Below are 18,014 nucleotides of genomic sequence, written 5' to 3'. Positions count from 1 at the left end.
GCGCTCAGCCCCCCAAGGGACCCCAGAGGGCATGTCCCGGAGCCAAGTGGGCGACGGCTCTTGCTCTGCGGTCCATCTGTTGTCTGGGGTGGGGTGGGGTGGGGTGGGGTGGGGTGGGGGGGGCGGGCAGGGCTAGATAGGGGGTGCCATGGAGCCTCAGGCCGTCCGTCCCTTCGGATCCGAGCTTGCTTTCTACAAGGATGAGCAGGTCTTTATTGCAGGGCTGGTGCCACACCCAGCCGGTCACCCAGCCACCGGGAGCTCTCGAGGCTCCAGACACGTCAGGAACCCATTCCACAGGCCGCACCTGGCACCCCAGGACCGTGGGGATAGAGGCCCCAGAGGCATGCGTCACGGGTCTGGGCCGGGCTGGCCAGGCTGCCGGAGTCACGCGGGCTCCCGGGTGTCCCCCGGAGCCAGAGACGAGACGAGAGGCCGGAGCCGCGTCATGCTTAGTGTTTTATTTCATAAAACAAGCCCTGCCTCGGCCCTCAGAACTGCGGCCCTGGGTCCCTCCCAGCTCCACCTCCCAACCGTCCGGCTTCTTTCCGCGTCCTGCAGCTTCCGGCCTCGCACCAGCGACGTTCCCTTGACAAGTCCGTATACTTTTAACAATGAACCTTCCGTAGGCTTTAATAATGAATAAACGTTAAATATTATTACTGTTACACAAAGGGGACTAGAAAAGGCGGCCTCACTCGGTGCAGAGGACGGCCACGCCGCGCTCGTAGAAGCTGCGCGGGTCCTCCTTGGTGGCGATTTCGAAGTCGACCGTGAAGATAAGGTCGGCGCGGGTGAAGTTCAGGTAGACGGGCAGGGTCACCTGGGAGAAGGCGGGGAGCTGGCTGTGCGAGGGGAGGCGGCCCTGGGGGCGGGGCGGGGGCCCACCAAGAAGGGAGCAATGCAAGTCCCCCTGGGGGGGGGGGCATGGCGGGGACACAGCCCTAGTGCCCAAGGGGTGCCCACGGAGTCACCTGACCACGGAGGAGGGAAGGGGTGCTCACCACGTTAGCCTTCTTCTCTGCGTTTGTCTGCTTGACCCAGCGCAGCTGCGTCAGGGGGAGGACGGTAGAGATGGCATTGGAAAGAGACAGCTTGTTGTTGCTGCACGTGGCCCCTTGGAGCTTCAGGCCTGTGGGGGTTAAGGGGGGCGGTCAGGAACCCAAGGGGCTCCACTGCGCGGGCACGGCCCAGGGACACTAACCAGACACAGCCACGCGGGTACCACTAGCAGGCAGCCCATGAGGGGCGGTGGCTGAGTTGCAGGCTGGGGACAGGGCAGGGGAGCCTGAGGGAAGCCAGGCTGGAGTGCCCCCACTCACCGGTGACCCCGAAGCTGCAGGCGTCCAGCGTGGCGCTCTGGGAGGTGGTGACGTTCACCTCCAGGCAGAGCTCCTCCAGGGACCAGCTGTTGGCCTGGGCCACGTACTGCCGGGTAGCGGTGATGTAGGCCTCGGGCACGAACAGGCCGCCCAGGCACACGTGGATGTTCTGTGGGGGAGAGCGGCAGGTGAGAGAGGGCCACCCCCACCCCAAGGGCCCCGCCCCAGCCCAAGGCGGCCTCGGGGAGCCGCCCTCACCTTCAGCTCCTTGGCGCCCCCGGAGGCGGCCGCCTGCGAGACGCTCTGCAGCTGCTTGACCCGCTCGCTGAAGTCAGAGACCCACTGGATGACGGTCATGCCGGCGGGCACCGTGTAGTGTGACCAGCTCCGGGGCAGGATCCCTGCAGGGAGGGCCCACCCACGTCAGCGCCCACAGCCCCTCCGCCGAGCACTGGCGGACCCCGTGTGGGCTCCACCGCCTCCCGTGCCCGGTGCACCCCCGTGCCTGCTCCACAGACACCCTGGGGGAGTGAGCTGGGGGAGCACGACCGTCCTGAGGAACCAGAGCTGCAGAAACCCCTTCACAGACAGTGTGGCTGGGTGAGACGCCTGGGGCCCTGCCCTGCCCTCCCCCTCGGTCCTAGATCTCTGGGGACTGCGGAAGGAGAGGCAAGGTCCTGGCAGATGCTCGGTGAGGCAGCAGGAGCCAGGTCCTGGCAGTGTGGGCCCGGGGGGGTTGGGGTGGGTGCTGAGCTGCCCTGCGGAGCTCCCGGGAGCCCCCTGCTGCCCACCTTTCACCAGCTCGTTGATGAGTGTGCGGAGGTAGTTGGTCTGCTTCTTCCTGCCCTCGCACACCTGCACGACGTCGGCAAGGTCCTGGCGCACGTCCTGGAGCAACTTGGCCCCCATCTTCACTTCTCTCTCAAAGAATCGGAACAGAGGATCCTACAGTCGTCGGAAGAGACAGAGGGCTGGAGTGGAGTGGGGAGGGGGGGTTGGGGAAGAGGACGGGAACCAGCAGGAACTCGGCCTCAGGGAGCCCTGGGTTTGCAGCATCGCCAGAACTCAACCTTGAACCAGACCTGGCATGAAGCTGTTGGCGCCTGACCACAGCAGTTCCGGACCACCCTGTGAAGAGGTCACTGACATCCTCTACTCTCGGGCATTCCAGGCCGAGCCCTCTGGCCTGGCCCAGGCGCACACCTGCCCTGAGGCAGCACTCACCTCGACCGGCCCGGCCCCACCCGCGAGGACTGCCCGAGCCCCCAGATATGAGGCGGGGTGCCGCCACCTTGATGTTCTCCACTGTGCGCTTGAGGTGGCTGAGTGTCTGCGGGATGAGGTGCAGCCAGTTGGAGGCGGTGGTGTGCAGCGTCCGCATCCAGGCGGGGCGCCCGTCGGACGAGGAGTCGGGCCGCGCCTTCTTCTCCGTCTCCGCGTAGGCCAGGTCGTCCTCATCCTCCAGCATCTGCATCTTCAGCATCTTGCTGATCATGTCCACACCTGGGTGGGGCGGGGCGGGGACAGGCTGAGCGCGGAGGCCTCCCTGCGCGTCTACCTGGGGGCACTGAGCCCCGTGAGGTGCCCCGTGGGCACCTGTTCCTACCGCACCGAGGGCGGGTCGGCTGGGGAGAAAGCCCAGCACCGCGGGCAGAGTCTCAACCACTGGGGCTACACCGGAGGCTGCGGGCAGACGCCAGAGGCGGCTCCAGGACTCATGTGTCCACTGCCACTGGGGAGCAGGCGGCCTCCTGAGTGCCCTGGGCTTGGCCTGTGCCCAGGGTCCTGGCCCCAGAGAGCGCTCCCTCCGAGTCCAGTGCTGAGCTGTCCCCTGGCCGGGCCCCTGGGCTCTAACCTCACGGCCTCCACGTGGGACACATGACCCTGGGCACTGTTAGCCCGGGGCCTCCTGCATGGACCTGGGGGCGAGCTTCTCTGCAGGGCTCCGGCTTGACTGGGGCTCAGACACCCTCAGTGCGGTGCCGAGGGGGCCCCGCGGCTACTCCTGGCAGGCGACACTGGAGTCGGCACCCTGCGTGCTCTCAGCACATGCTTCTGCACAGGACGGCGCCCACCCAGCCCCCGCCCCAGACCCTCCCGTGTCCCAACTGAATCACAACTCAACCGCAGACAGCCCGACCTCCCTCGTGGTCACCGCGGGGCCCACCAGCTTGACCCCACAGCGAGAGGAGGTGGGCCCCACAGCTGGGGTCCTCGTTACAGAGCTGAATTGAGGGCCTGTCCTGTTCCCCAGCCATGTGGCTTCGTGCACGTCCGTCTTCTCCCGTAAAGAGAAGCCTGGGTCAGAGCAGTTCTCACACCGGAGTGTCCCGGCACCCCCAGTTCGGATGCCCGGGGAGGGATGGGCCCGAGGACCTGCGTCTCTAAAGCTGCAGTCCTTCTGAGGCTGTTGCTCCAGGGACCACACTTTGAGAACCACTGTGTTTGATGAACTCTTGACTAGTCTTCAAGTTCTAATAAAAATACCTAATAGTTCTAAGACGTCACTTAATACCAGGAACTTAAAAAAAATGAAGAGGAGAAAAAATGACATCAATTCTGAAGCCAAAACAGAAACCTGAATGTAATCTCCAGACCCCAGGTACCAGCTACGGAGCCTGTGTCCCAGAACGGAGGCTGCAGAACAGACAACGCCTGGGCTGAGGGCTTCCCTGCCCTCCCGGGGCTGGTTGGAGGAGGAGTGCCTGGCCGGCCAGCGGACGGGGGTACCTACCCTGTGTGGTGAGGAGAACCTTCTCGGCGTTGTTGGGCAAGCCCAGCCAGGAGGGCGTCTGCGTATCAGGCAGCAGCTCCACCCACTGCACGAACTCTTCTCGCCTGGAACAGCAGCATGCTGGTTAACACACTACCATGGCCGGAGGCGCCCGGTGCCCTGACCCCCTGACCCATACTGGTGGTGGGGAGGGCACGCACCTGATGCCGTCTGGCATCTGGATGTCCTTGTGCCCGTCGACCTTGCAGGCCAGCTTGAACTCACTGTCGAAACTCCGGGTGGTGAACAGGCGCTCCAGGAAGGTGTTGAGCAGACGCTGGTCGAACTCATTGTCCACCCGGCCGCCATAGATGGACTGGGCCATCAGGGTCTTGAGCGCGGACCAGGGAATCTTGTCTGGCGAGATGTTCTGTCTCCCCTGCGGGAGAAGAGGTGGGTCATGGCTGGGGCGGGGGTGGCCTCCTCATGGGCCCTCCCGCGGTGCAGCCCGTGCTTGCCTTGGCTGTGTCGTCTAACCACGTGTCCACTGTATCACAGGCTGAGCGCAGGTCAGACTCCCCGAATTCGTACTTCTTCGACCAGCCCAGGGGTGCGTATCGTAAGCGCTCCTGGATGACGGCGTGGAACCAGGCCAGCAGGAAGTACAGGCGAGCACGCTCGTTGGGAGACTAGGTGGGAAGTTAGCAAGTACAGGGTCACTGGGACGTAGGCCTGTTCTAACTAAGGCGACAGTCCAGGGCTTGCTGCAGTCAAGGTCTTAAAAAGCGCTCTGCACGTACTCACACTGGGACCACCCTGACTTCAGTCATTAATGAGAATGGTGTTGCTAGGAGAAAACCACGCCAAGTTTTCTTTTAATAAAGATGTGCTCCTGATTACACTAAGCTAAATGACACAGCCAACAGGAGAGTACACAGAAGACCAATTTCTAAAAACAGCAGAAAGGATGGATTATGGCCCAAAAAATAGGACTTAAGAAACACAGAATTGATACATAATTTTTTTAAGGCCACGCTGTGCGGTACATGGGATTTTAGCTCTCTGAGCAGGGACTGGGCCTAGGTCCCCTGCAGGAGAAGTGCAGACGCTTAGCCACTGGGCATCCAGGGAAGTCCTGTGATGCAAAATTCCTGCCATGACCCCCGCCTCCCGCCCACAAGCCCTGGCCTCCGCCTGGCGCCCAAACATCTGTGCGGCCCAGCACCCCAGCGCGACAGCAAGCTCGGCGGCACTCACCTTGCATATCCGAGACACGGGGATACTGCTGAAGGTCCTCAGCATGTTGGCCTTCACGCCCGGGGGTGGCTCGAACACGAAGATGCGGCCCGCTCGGAGCAGGTTCACGGGCACCTGAGGGGCACACGGGGGCCCACCGCCTGTGAGCGCTCAGCTCCGCCACCCCACCCCCGCCCGGTGCCGGGCTGGTGCCCTCAGTCTCCGCACCTTAGGGTTGATCTCCATCGTGAGGAAGAGCCGGAAGCAGGCGTGCGGCTGCAGCGAATGCAGCTTCTTCTCCAGCTGCATCAGCCAGCCCGGGGCCAGGTGGACGTTCTTCAGCATCACCCACCTGCGGGCAGGGAGAAGGCCGCGGCCTCACATCTCTGGCCGGAATCCTTGGGGGCTCGGGCCTCATGAAGCAAAACCACAGCAGCCTACCTGCCCGACTTCACAGCTGTATTTATTGCCTTGTCTGCCTGGTTAAAGCCTTCTGTGGAGCCTGGAAACAGACAGCTGAAGGGTCAGCAGGCGGACTTGGACTCTAGCGCCCCCCACCGTGAAGTCCCAGGGAGGGGACGGACTGACTGCCCTTACCGATGGCAATGGACGTGATCTGCGTGTTCTGCTCAGCGGCAAGGTCCTCCACGTGCCCGCTGGCATCGTACCCGGGCACAGAGCACATCAGGACGGGCGTGTTCGGCTTGACCTGCAGACCGGGGAGTCGGGCTTTGGTGAGGGGGAGGACCGCCAACAGCGTGCCCGTCGAGGGGCAGGGCCCTGTGGGGGCCCGTGCAGACAGGCAGCTCGGTGCCCACCTCTGTGTCCACAATGTGGGTCAGGTCGAGTGGCTGCTCCATGATGGACATGAAGGACTCCCCGAGGTTGGTGGACACAAACGTGTGCGCCATGGCCAGCAGGCGGTCGGGGCGGAAGGCCTGGATCAGGAGCAGGCGGTGGATGGCCTGCCCGATGGGAGCTGGAACGAGGCGGGGAGGAGGGTCGGCGACAGCACAGGCCTGACACGGCCCCCCGGCTGTCCCCGCCGTGGGCCCCACCCCACAAACAACACCCGAGAGATCAGGACGCCCCCTCGTCCTCTCTGCCTGAGAATCGCCAGCACCCCACCTCACCACAGCACCCTCTGGGCAAGCTGAGACAAGACCTTCACCCGGGGCCCTCCGTGGGTGACGGGTGGCTACTGACTCTGAATGACCACGTGGAGCCCGCTCAGGAAGGACCTCGAAAAGCCCCAGAGACCCAGCAGCCACCGCCAACCTGTATCCATGCTGAACCCTGGCCCCCGTGCCCCTTCCTGGGGCCCGGCCGGCCCAGAGCCTCATACTCAGAAACAGCCCCCTTCTCCTAACGCCTAACCCTGGGCAGGGACTTCCGGCTATTCCTCTTTTTGCTTTCCCACGTCCAAGCCGCCCCCGCAGATTCCCACAGGTTCTAACGCTGAGATGCGAATCTCAGGAATCGGTGATTTTCTGTCCCCAGCCCGTCCCCGCATCCAGCCAGCAAAGCGCATCCCACGCCTAGGTTCGGAACGGCCACAGTGGGGCAGGCCCCGGGGCTCACTTGCAGGGCTCTCCTCGCTCCAGAGGTATGGCACTGTCTGCTCGGGGGAGCTGCTGTCCAGCCAGATGCCAAATTGCTATGGGGACAACAGAGGACGCGTCACTACCGGCTCTGCCTGCCCACCTCCGGGCGGAGCGGGTGGACTGGCGTGTCAGACGTTTGACGGGAGAGAACACGACACGACATTCTGGGCTTTACAGGACAGGCGACTCCCTGGGAGGCCGGCTCCCACCGGGGACGCTCACAGGACTCTCACCTCGTCTGCCTGGACCTTGGCGATCAGATCCTTGAAGGCGGGCAGGCAGCTCAGCCTCACCACGGCCTCGGCCTGCTCCGCGGTCAGGCCCTGGACCTTGGGTGTCGAGCCCGCGCTCAGCACGATCTCCTTCCCCCTCAGGAAGTGCTGGAATTCCGCGTCGTAGGTGGGCTCCCTGGAGAGGGGGCAGCCGTCAGCCAGGGCCTCTCGGGGGAAGTCCCGTCTGCTGTCCCCGAGGCCACAGCGTCCTCGGGTGGGGGGGGGGGCGCTGGGGCGCCGACTCACCCGACAGTGCCCTTGAGCTTGATCCTGGCCAGCAGCATGGCGAAGGTGATGTGGTCCTGGTGCAGCATGCCTCGGGCCACGCGGTTGAACGCCACCTGGAGGCAAGGCAGGCAGCGCGCCGTCACAACAGCGCCGGCCCTGGAGAACGCGCCCCCTCGCCCTGCCCCCAGTGCACCCCCAGGCCAGGCGGCCGGCCCGCGCTGTACCTGGAATAGGTCCTTGGTGATGGTGGACAGGCGCTGGGTGTGGTCGGTGACGCCCTTCAGGTTGGGGTTCTCATACAGGACGTTGTGGTAGATGTCCAGGAAGAACTGCAGCGAGTACTGGTACAGGAAGTGGATCTGGAGGCGGCGGAGGGGGCCGTGAGCACCTGCGCGCGGGCGGCGGGCGGCGGGGGGAGCCCCCAGCCCGGCGCGGCCTGCCCACCTGCTTGAGCGACTCCATGGTGAAGTAGATGCTGCTGCAGGCGGTGGACAGCGGCAGGTACTGCTGGGACACCGTCTCCACCTCCTGCATCACGATGTCCGTCTCCTCCACCTTCCTCGTCACCTCGGCGGCCTCCCTCTTGAGGTTCTCCAGTGTCGTGATGATCGTGTCGTCGTCCAGGATGCGGCCCTTGACCTCATTCAGAGCTTGCAGCAGAGACTTCTCCAGCTGACGCAGGCGCAGCTGGAACTCCCCTTAAATGACCAGAAGGCGCAGAGTTCACCCTGGTGCTGCCGTGACGCGGCCCCGAGGCACCTGGTCCTGGGGAAGCTCAGCCCTGCACACACCGAGAGCCAGGGACCTGGAGCCGTACCTTGGAGTTTCAGAAGGTCGGACCGTTTCTCATCCACGTCGGGTCTTTCCGCTTTGAGAACTTCGTTGAGACACTGGCTCTGCAGACTGCTACGGGTGACGGTGAAGTTGACGAAGGTCACCCGGGAGCAGAGGTCAGGGGGGAACTCGACCTGCCAAGAGGGGCGGCAGACCAACCAGTCAGCGTCGTCACATTCACCACCCTGCCCATGGCTGCCCCGTCTCCGTGGGGGTGGGAAGCTGCCCCGGGCCTTACGGTGGGATCGCGAGTGGACAGGAAGATGACAAAGGACGGCGACAAGTCTATGTCCTGGTCGCCGAGGGTGATCAGCACTCTTCCCCCTGTTCGCCGGACTTCACGGTTCAGAACGGGGTTCAGAACTGGGTCGTAGCTCTCCACATCCTACATGTGGGTACGTGAGGTGCCATTAACAGCCAGAGTTTTACAGTGTGTATTTCCACCCACATTTAACTGACTCCTGCTTCAGATAAATACATCTCCCCAGCAGCCACCCAGCCGTTTAGACCCATACTGTTTGGCACGTGGCCGCTAGGCGCCCATGGCTACTTCAGGAGATGAAGGGCTCCGCTCCTTGCTTGCACAGCTGAGCGCAGTGCTCGGCAGGGTGGTGCCATGCAGCTCAGCACAGGTCTCAGAGCCCCAGGGGATGGGGCTGTTCAGACTAAGTGGAGTTAGAGGGCAAACACTGCTTCTGCTGGGTTTTTATAGAGCTGTCTCACAGCTTTATCCCTGCTTTTTTTTTCTTTTTGGGCTGTGCCGCGCGGCTTGTGGGATCTTAGGTCCCCAACCAGGGACCAACTGCACACCCCAGCAGTGAAAGTGCTGAGTCCTAACCACTGGACTGCCAGGGAATCCTTTCTCACAAAGTCCAGAAGGCAGCACTGTGCCTTGTGACTGACGCCAACTTCGTTTGCAGATAACTACCCCAGCCCAAAGGGCTCCCCTCTGGCGGCAGAGAGGCACACACCTGGACCAGGAGGGGGTTGCCGAACCTCAGCGCGCTCTCCAGGTTCTTCCTGAAGGCGTCATCCAGGAAGCTGGTCCGCGTGATCTTCCGGTCCTTGTACTCATTCATGATGAACTCTGTGGCCTGCCCCGAGGGGTCGATGATCAGCGGGTACCTGAGGGCGGGCCAAGGACGGGTCAGATGCCAGGAGAGCCCGAGGACCTGATGGCAGGGCCCGGCAGGGCGATGGGGAGGCGTCCCGGGCTCAGATGTGGGCTCCAGGTTTACAGGAGACACCACGTGACCCAAGGCTTGGCGCTAAAAACCCCCTTCTGAGGACCTCCTCTGAAGGGGCGGTGACTCAGGCAGACTGCCCAGAAGGGCTACCGCCAAAGCGGCTCGTCGCTCTGGGGCAAGGATGGGGCTCCGTGAAGGCCGAGCACAGGCGCTTGCCTGGCTGGGTGGCCCGCAGGGCAGACTCCTGGAGAGCAGGAACCAGCACCCCTGACCCGCAGACCCATGAGCTGCAGGCGTGCTGGACCCTCCCGCTCAGTGCTCACGGCAACCCTGTGAGACAGGTGTGATCACCACATCCGTTTTATTTATAAAGGAGGAGACGAGCCACAGAGGGGCGAATGTCCTCTGTCCAGGGTCACAAAGCCAATTCAGGCTTTTTAAAGATACTGTAACACATATGCGCGATTGCACAGAATTCAGAGGCTACAAAAGGGCAGGTGGTGAGAGCCCTCCCCCCGCCACCCCTCGGCCTCCGGTTTCTGCTCTGTGTACACAAACGAGGTTCAGGCCATTTGTAGACACACATGTGCCCGGAAGCATGCCACCTGGCACTGCCATCGGCTGCAGCCACCCTCGTGTGGGGCCCTGGACGAAGAGCTCCTGGCTTCCTGCCAGGGCTGGGGGAGACACACAGAGGCCTCGTCATTGGCCTGAGCGAGGGGCCTCTGAGGCGCTTCTGGGCCTTTGCCGGGACACACCCTGGCCTCGCGGACGTTCCCATGCACAGGCTTCGAGGGACGGGCACCACGGCGTGCACTCTCTCGCAGGCGAGTGCAGCCCTCACGCTGACCCACCAGGATGCACAGCGTGGCCACGCCCACCAGCTCCCCCAGTGAGACCCTCTGAGACCCGAGGGTCGGTTCCTCATTGAGCCCCAGGGACAGTGGCACACAGAGAGAGGTGCAGCTAAGGTGAGACGGGAACCCGGGGCTGGGTTTTCAAAACAGAAAGAAAACCCAGGGTGTCTGGGTCTGGGAGCTGCCACGGGGGAGGCTCAGCCAGGGGACCTCTGCGCGGGCTCAGGCCTGGGGACGACCGGACGGCACCATCACCCTCCTCCACGGCAGGCCTGTTCCCTTCTGACTCCAGCCTCCTTAAGCCAAAACCAGGCAGCAGCTTCCTTTACCTCCAGCTAGATGCTTTCGGTTCTCACAGTATTTTAAGAGAGGGTCTGTTTTAACATTCACCCATCACAGTGCCAAGCACATCAATTTCACAAGGTTACAGGGTGACCACTCAGGGAGGGTCAGTGTGGACAGTCACACACAGGAACGAAGGGAACCGTGCAGAGCCCGCCGTCAGAGGAGAGCCTGCCGGCCCAGCCCAATCTGCTCACCTCTTCCAAAGGAATCGGGAGCACTGCCCACGCACCTCTCCCCGCCCCTCACCACACACGAGCACGCTACCTGTTGAACCTCTTCAGCATGATGGCGTTTTCTGTGCACAGGTCGTCTGCAGGGAGGGAGCTGGCCTGCCAGCGGAGACGCTCGTCGGCGTTGGACAGGTACTCCGTCCGTGCGATATCTGTGCGGAACTGAGAGGGGAAGCGGATGGTGCGGCTTCCCGGTGAGGCCGCTGAGAGCTCACTGACCCTCACGTCGGCCCCCGCCTTCCTGAAAGTCTCTGTGGACAGTTACCTGGATGTTGGCTTGCTGGAGGTGATGGGACCAGGTGGTAAACAAGTTCTGGCGCATCTGCTGGTCGAAGTAACCTGCGTAAGCGATAAAGGCGGCTGACAGGAGACAGTCCCCGGCGATGGTGGACATCTGGTTCTTGAATGTTTCACTTGTCTTCTCCCACCGTTCCCGTTCGGCAGACAAGCTCTTCAGAAGAGCTGTGCTCCGGTTCACCTAAAAGGAAAATCAAACAGGTTAGTTAGTTAGTGAAGTGAAAGTCGGTCAGTCGTGTCCGACTCTATGTGACACCATGGACTATACCGTCCGTGAAATTCTCCAGGCCAGAATAAACTGGAGTAGGTGGCCTTTCCCTTCTCCAGGGAATCTTCCCAACCCAGGGATCGAACCCAGGTCTCCGCCTTGTAGGCAGATTCTTTACCAGCTGAGCCACAAGCGAAGCCCGCGCAGAGGCAGCGCTTCCGGGGCGGCAGGAAGCCTGCCTCCCGAGCACAACCCGACCTTGGCTTCCACGGCCGCCAGGTCCGCCTTGATGGCCTGGGCCTCGGAGATGAGCACCGCGTACTCCTCCTTGTAGCGGGCGATGCTGGCCTCCAGGTCGCGGATCATCTGCTCCACCTCGTTGGCCTTCTGCTGGTTGTCCTTGGCGTCGTCCTCCAGCTTCTGCAGCTCGTTGCGCAGCGGCTCCACGCGCTTCAACATGTCGGCGTAGTTGAGCTGCCGAGGCGGATGGGTGGTTTTTAGACGTGACCCGGTGAGGGGGCCCTTCCCCAGGGGCTCCTGGCGGGGCTGCTCACCTGGGCGATGGCCCACTTCACCATAGGCCCACAGGCCAGGGAGGCCCGGTTGACGATTTCGTAGTTGTAGCTGGGGTTGGACATGTAGTTCTTCTTCATCTTCTCCCTTATGGCGTCACTGCAAAAGAGGAGCTGTGTTTCTAAGCACGTGGAGGGCAAAAGTGAAGAGGAGCTTTTTGGAAATCAAGAGCCAGTTCCCCTCTGCCGCCCCGGTGCCCATGGAGGAAGCTCCAGGCCATGGCTCTCCCTCCCGCCCCTCCCCTCCCCTCCGGGGCCAGCTCTGCGCTCCCAGCCATTGTGGGGATCACAGGGGCAAGGGATCAGAAAACTGCCGTCAGGAACGGGGGGGAGGGAATCTGGCTGTCTGGGGTGGAAATGGCCTGGAGAGGCGTCTGTGTGACCTGTGAGCCAACACTGCTTCCTGCGGAGGCCGCGTCAGATGCCCAGGCCCCAGCAGACAGGAGAAGCCCGGGCCCCTGGGCCCACACGCCCACCCACCTGATCTCCTCGGCGGAGAAGTTGACGATGGTAGGGATGAAGTTCTCCCTCATGATGATGGAGCGGATCTGCTTCCAGTCCGTCGTGCTCTCCCCCAGCAGCAGGCAGATGGACTCGAGCGCCAGCTTCACGGCGGCAGGAGGGTTGGCCATGGACCGCACCTCCACCAGGTGCTGCTTCTTGATGGACTTCACGGCTGGGCACGAGGGGGGGGCGGTGAGGGGGGCCAGACCACAGCCACGCTGCGACTCCCAGCAGAGAGGGGCGCGTGCGCAGGAGAGCTGAGCCAACGCGGGACGGCCTGTCTTAAAACCCTCTAGAGTAGCTGCAGCGGTTAAAACTACCGCCACGTTCTGGAAAATGGATGGTATCTGTACAAATGCCTCACAAATCCTGACTCCTTTACCTCTGTAAAGATGTAGATACTTTTTTAAAGAATGAAATTGCTCATTTATGTTACACCCGTTAAACAAAGACGTCTTCAGTCCACACTTTAGTACTTGTCTTTACTGGTTGGCTGAAGATGTGGAATTAACAGTTGAAAAAAATTGGCCAACACGTTTCATAAGCAGAAATGTGGTTTTTTTTTTCCTGTCTGAACTTTCATTAAAACACTTTTAAAAGTGGTCATTTGGCAGGTGAGACCTAAATTAAATTCTCATCCAAATCCAACTCAATGAAAACCCACAGTTTGGAAGGCCACTTCCAGTCCTGTGTGGTGTAATGAGAAGACTACAAGCCGTCAGGTGACCCAGAACAAGTCTGAGGCTGGTGGGCAGGAAGGCCGGGGTGAAGGCCGCTCCCAGGTGTGGGGCAGACAAGGACAGGGGCCCGGGTCACAATCTCCTCCTGAGCATGTCCCAGCACACGGGGTGCAAGAGGGAGGGGGGAGGAAGCTGGCAACTCGTCACTGCTGGCCACAACCAGGACACTCTCAATAGTTATGGCAAAACTGCACACTTCATGACATTCCTCGATGAAATTCAAGTCGAGGATTTGCAAACAGTACGCTTAGGAAATCATTACCAAATTAAGAAAATGTTTTGATGAAAAACTTATCTTGTTAACTTTTTCTCATAAAAAGGGCCCAGGTGGTACCAGTGGTAAAGAACCCATCCACCAATGCAGGAGACGTAAGAGACGTGGGTTTGATCCCTGGGTCAGGAAGCTCTCCTGGCGGAGGGCATGGCAACCCACTCCAGTATTCTTGCCTGGGGAATCCCATAGACAAAGGAGCCTGGTGGGCTACCATCCATGGGCTCGCAAAGCGTTGGACAGGACTGAAGCATCTTGACGTGCATGCGTGGGGAAAGTGGACTAGCTCCATGGGGACCTCACTTTCAGAGATGAGGACAGTCTGAAGTATTTAGAGAAGGTTTCTGAGACTTCTCACTGATGCTTTCGGGGACGTACAACACCGGGACCTGTGGGGGGCCCTGCTGCCCCCCACCCTCCCCGACGCGAGGCCCCCGCGGCGAGCACGCACCATTCTGGGCCTCGATGACAGCCGGCTCCACCTTGTCCAGGTCTTCCTTCACGCTCATCTGCTTGTCTGCGATGACCTCCTGCTGCTTGTGCAGCTGCTCCTGAATTTCTTGGCTCATGACCTGGAGACAAAGCATGGCTCAGCTCTGGGGTGAGCACTGGCTAACTTGCTGAATGAAACCCTAGACAGCACTCCTCACGCTGCCCGGGACACACACGTGCGTGCGTGTGTGCGCACCCACTCCACACACACACGTGCATGCACACACACACACATAAGCTGGGGAGACGGAGATGCGCGGCCCACACAGGCCACAATTCCCAGGACAGGAAGCGGCACCTTCTTCTTCTCGGCCTCCTGCTGGTCTTTCACCATCTTCTTCAGCTTGTCGTTGGCCGCCGCGTTCTTCACCTCCAGCTCTTGGCTCTTTATCCTGAGGTCCCGACGCAGCTCTTCCACCTGAGGAGCAAAAGCCACATCAGGGCGACAGAAACACACAGGGCTCGCCTACACACACGGCCCGCTCCCTCCCAGCGAGGGCCGCTCGCACCATAGCGGACCTGGTCGACCGTCTCCTTGATCTTCCTGAGCCCCACGTTCAGGTGCATCTGCTGCTCCTCCAGCTCGCTCCGCTTCTCGTGGAACAGGTCGGCGTAGTGGTTGATGAAGTCCAGGTAGTGGCGCGGCGTGATGGCCATGGTGCGGCCTCCTCGCTTCGCCAGCCGGGCGTTAGCCTTTTGGAAAATGAAGACCATGTTAGTCCTCCGAGATTTAGCCTCAAAACGTCACAATTTAACCTCAGAACATGACTGTTCTGCTGGCATGATGTGGTGGCATGGCTTCAGATCTCAGAAGTCCCATCAATTGGGACTGGGTCCAGCCGCCTCCCGTGAGACGCCAAGAAGCCCTCCCACCTCTGAGGTTTCTCCTCCCGCTTCTCTGAGAGGAGGAGGGTGGTGTTCGCAGGGGTGTACTTCCCAGGAAAAGACTCCCCAAGCTGGTCGTCACTACGTAGGCGTCAGCACACCTCCTCTACCTTCTGCTGATTTTCAGCGGAACCAAAATAAGAAACGGCATCAAGAAGGGTGAGACAGATCACCTCCTCCAGTCCCCGCAGGTGGAGGGAGGTGTGGAGAGGGCAGGGGGCAGTGGAGGTGGCCTGCAGGAGTGGGAGGGCAGGGCCCACAGGATGCCTGCAGGTCAAAGTGCTCTTCACAGACCCCTCTGATGGGGGCAGACTGCACTCCTCTGATACAGAGAACCCACAGAGAGGCAGCCAGCAGAGGCCAGCAGATCACGCTCCACGGGGCAGCCTCTGCATGTGGGGCTTCCGCTCGCTCACGGCCACAAGGCTCTCGGGAGGCCGAGCAGGGACTCTGAGGGCCACGAGGCCTGGAACACCAACCAGCTGGCCCTTCACAGAGAAACCGTGGCCCCTGCCCTAGTGGAGCACATGGCCTGGAAAGAGGCAGCGAGACAGGGCAGATGGAGGCAACATGGGGAGGGGCCAGACGGCCCGAGAACACGCAGCCGGGCCCCGAGCAGCTGAGACGTCGCTGACAGAGGCAGGAAGCAGGCGAGAACCAGGCACTCTTTCCCGGGCGAGGCTACAGTGTCAAGCCCGAGGTGCCTCGGGGGCTACTTCTACATCAGCTCAGTTCCACGTCAGCACGGTGGTCAGTTTCGCTTCTCCCGTGACCTCAGGACTGAACCCACCTGGTGAAGAGTCTGATGAACAAACACACAGCTGTTCACGATGGCCTCGCGGTGAGAGGGCGGCTGTGGCAGCTTGTCGTACACGACCGGCATGTAATCGGGCACGATGTAGTTCGGCTTCTCCAGGTCCATCTTACTGGTGAATTCTTTGCCAACCTGATACAGAGCTTCCGTGGACCAGTCCCCAAACCAGTTCAGCACACACCTGCAAAGAAGCCCACGTCTCGGAGCGGCTCCCGAGGGCGGGGCCTGCCCCGGGAAAGCAGAGCTGTGCGCGGCGGGCGTACCTGTTGAACAGCGCGGGGGAGGTGGCAGCGCGGTCCTTGAGGCCCTCGGAGGACGGGTTCATGGTGAAGACGACGTGCAGGTTGCGGATGACCTGGCTGGTGAACCACTTGTACAGCTCCTCGTGGGAGTCCAGCATCAGGCCCTCCTTCTGGGCCCCCTCCTTGCACTGGGTCATCAGGGTGGCGTACTCATCTCCCTCAAAGAGGCCGGGCACCTAGGAAACAGCACAGTACCCTGGCTGGCTGGTCCTCGGAGCCCGGCGCCACAGAACGCGACCCGCACGGCACATCAGGGGTTACCTCGCCGTTGGCCAGCAGGGTGTTCATCCGCTCCAGGAACCCGGAGTCCAGCACGTTGGACTCGTCCATTATGAACGCGATCTTCTCGTTTTTACAGCCAGAACGCCGCAGCACTGTGCGGAGGTCTTCATCAAAGTCCTCGCCCGTGTACTTCCTGTGGACCTGCAGGAGTGGGGTGGGTCAGCTCCTTTCTCACCCAAGGAGCTACGTTCATGAGCAAGGATTCACTGTGGGGATCAAGAGACTCCGGCCAGACCCACCTTAATCTGGTACACACTCAGCCCATTCATCCAGGCCACGAAGCGTGACAGGGTGGTTTTGCCCGCTCCACTGACGCCAATCAGAAGCAAGTGGCCCTGAGGCTGACGGAATATTCTGGAACATCATCAGAAGGGATGCAGGTTGAGGCTTTCATGCTCCGCTCCCCCTTGGATACTCAAATCCTAATACTTTTCAGGATCTAGTCTATAATATCTGGAATGCATTTCAACTTGTATTTGTACATTAAACATCCGTGGAGCAACTGTGATTTGCCAGTGAGGCAGCAAAGGTGAAAAGAGACATGGCCCTGTCTCCAGACACCCTGACAACTCGAGCAGGAGGGTGAGCGGCCGGAACCAAGGCAGGTGGGAGGCGCCCAGAGAGGCAGAATGAGGCTCTGCTTAGTGGGGACGTTGGGGACAGTAGAGCTGGACTCAGAGGAGCGGGAATCGCTGGCGGAGGCGCAGGGGCCTGTCAGGAGGCCAGCAAGGGGCCAGGCATGAGCCCTCCCCCCACCAGTAAATTGAGAGCAGTGTGGGCGAGTGGGGAGGCTGCAAAAACCAAAAGCCCACCGGTCAATCCTGAGCACGTGGTCCAAGACCTCGTTGAACAGGACCAGAGGCACGTCCAGCTCTTCCTCGTAGAAAACTTTCAGCCTGGCTTTGACATAATCTCGTAACTCCTCTTGGTCTACTGGGATGTAGTCCTATAGGAAAGAAGGGAAGATCTACTTAACTAAGAAGAAATCACCTCAGTTCTTACAGCAAAGTGGATCCCATCTCTACATACTGAAAAACTGTCCTAAAGAGCGAGAGAAAAGTAGGTATTTACAACACAGCAACAAAAAAGAAAGCAAACTAGGGTGAGACCTAAAGACACGGAAAATCTTTATGGAGAAAGCCGAACATCACTGAGAGACAGCACAGAACGTGTCGGTAAATGAAGAGACACACCACAGTCCCGGAGAGAGAAATACAGGACTGCAACCACGCCAGCTCCCCACAAGTGACACGTGGATTCAACGTAACCCCAGTCAGAGTCAGTGGTGGATGGTGGAAGTCACACCGGAGCAACTTGACAAGCCAACTCCAAAGTTCATTTGGAAGAGGAAAGGCCCAGAATGCAAAGACCCCCCAGAGAAGAGCCAGGAGTGAGGTGCTGGCGTCCCAGCAGGCAGATTCACAGCCATAATCACGAGCACGTGGTTTTAGCCCAGAGAGCAATGAACAAACCAGCCAACGGGATAGAGCTCTGTAAGAGGCCCCTGCAAAAACCTGTGACAGAGCCACCCAGAGCCCCCGCGACAGGCCATGGACATGCACTCGGGGAACCCTACATGCTAACTCAATTCAGACTGAGGATTTAAATGACAGTCCATTAACAACGCTCATTCTTCCAATGATGCTATAAACAAAGTGAAAAGACAAGCCACTGGTAAAAGATGTTGCCTGCGAATGAAACAGGATTAGTATCTAGAGCCTAGAAATAAACAGGACATTCTAGCAACACTGCACAGAACTCCCTGTTCTTCCTGCTTCTGTGCCCCTGCTTCCCACAGGCCCTCCGTCTGCCACGCCCT

The 18,014-nt window shown here is 60.6% G+C and overlaps 1 protein-coding gene across 1 annotated transcript in view; it reads right to left on the bottom strand.

The window, feature by feature from the left end:
• DYNC1H1 (dynein cytoplasmic 1 heavy chain 1) overlaps positions 442 to 18,014 on the bottom strand; it is a 61,869-nt gene continuing 44,296 nt past the window's right edge. Inside the window, exons 44-78 of the mRNA XM_018066010.1 lie at positions 17,008 to 17,141; positions 16,435 to 16,549; positions 16,175 to 16,336; positions 15,875 to 16,089; positions 15,588 to 15,792; positions 14,432 to 14,605; positions 14,211 to 14,330; positions 13,872 to 13,992; positions 12,386 to 12,581; positions 11,888 to 12,005; positions 11,592 to 11,807; positions 11,094 to 11,306; positions 10,863 to 10,990; positions 9,181 to 9,334; positions 8,448 to 8,594; positions 8,193 to 8,343; positions 7,820 to 8,073; positions 7,600 to 7,734; positions 7,394 to 7,488; positions 7,109 to 7,283; positions 6,853 to 6,928; positions 6,090 to 6,250; positions 5,869 to 5,980; positions 5,713 to 5,773; positions 5,500 to 5,623; positions 5,293 to 5,406; positions 4,554 to 4,724; positions 4,257 to 4,474; positions 4,057 to 4,160; positions 2,614 to 2,825; positions 2,114 to 2,267; positions 1,581 to 1,723; positions 1,323 to 1,491; positions 1,005 to 1,132; positions 442 to 823 (exon numbers count right to left, since the gene is read on the bottom strand). Of these exons, the coding sequence (XP_017921499.1) occupies positions 695 to 823; positions 1,005 to 1,132; positions 1,323 to 1,491; positions 1,581 to 1,723; positions 2,114 to 2,267; positions 2,614 to 2,825; positions 4,057 to 4,160; positions 4,257 to 4,474; positions 4,554 to 4,724; positions 5,293 to 5,406; positions 5,500 to 5,623; positions 5,713 to 5,773; positions 5,869 to 5,980; positions 6,090 to 6,250; positions 6,853 to 6,928; positions 7,109 to 7,283; positions 7,394 to 7,488; positions 7,600 to 7,734; positions 7,820 to 8,073; positions 8,193 to 8,343; positions 8,448 to 8,594; positions 9,181 to 9,334; positions 10,863 to 10,990; positions 11,094 to 11,306; positions 11,592 to 11,807; positions 11,888 to 12,005; positions 12,386 to 12,581; positions 13,872 to 13,992; positions 14,211 to 14,330; positions 14,432 to 14,605; positions 15,588 to 15,792; positions 15,875 to 16,089; positions 16,175 to 16,336; positions 16,435 to 16,549; positions 17,008 to 17,141 (5,304 nt within the window). The 3' untranslated portion in view covers positions 442 to 694. The remainder of the gene's footprint in view (positions 824 to 1,004; positions 1,133 to 1,322; positions 1,492 to 1,580; positions 1,724 to 2,113; positions 2,268 to 2,613; positions 2,826 to 4,056; positions 4,161 to 4,256; positions 4,475 to 4,553; positions 4,725 to 5,292; positions 5,407 to 5,499; positions 5,624 to 5,712; positions 5,774 to 5,868; positions 5,981 to 6,089; positions 6,251 to 6,852; positions 6,929 to 7,108; positions 7,284 to 7,393; positions 7,489 to 7,599; positions 7,735 to 7,819; positions 8,074 to 8,192; positions 8,344 to 8,447; positions 8,595 to 9,180; positions 9,335 to 10,862; positions 10,991 to 11,093; positions 11,307 to 11,591; positions 11,808 to 11,887; positions 12,006 to 12,385; positions 12,582 to 13,871; positions 13,993 to 14,210; positions 14,331 to 14,431; positions 14,606 to 15,587; positions 15,793 to 15,874; positions 16,090 to 16,174; positions 16,337 to 16,434; positions 16,550 to 17,007; positions 17,142 to 18,014) is intronic.

Source organism: Capra hircus, chromosome 21, assembly GCF_001704415.2.
Source record: "Capra hircus breed San Clemente chromosome 21, ASM170441v1, whole genome shotgun sequence".
In the NCBI taxonomy this organism is placed as follows: domain Eukaryota; kingdom Metazoa; phylum Chordata; class Mammalia; order Artiodactyla; family Bovidae; genus Capra; species Capra hircus.
The sequence above is the reverse complement of the archived record's forward strand: the minus strand, read 5'-3'. Positions and strand labels throughout refer to the sequence as shown.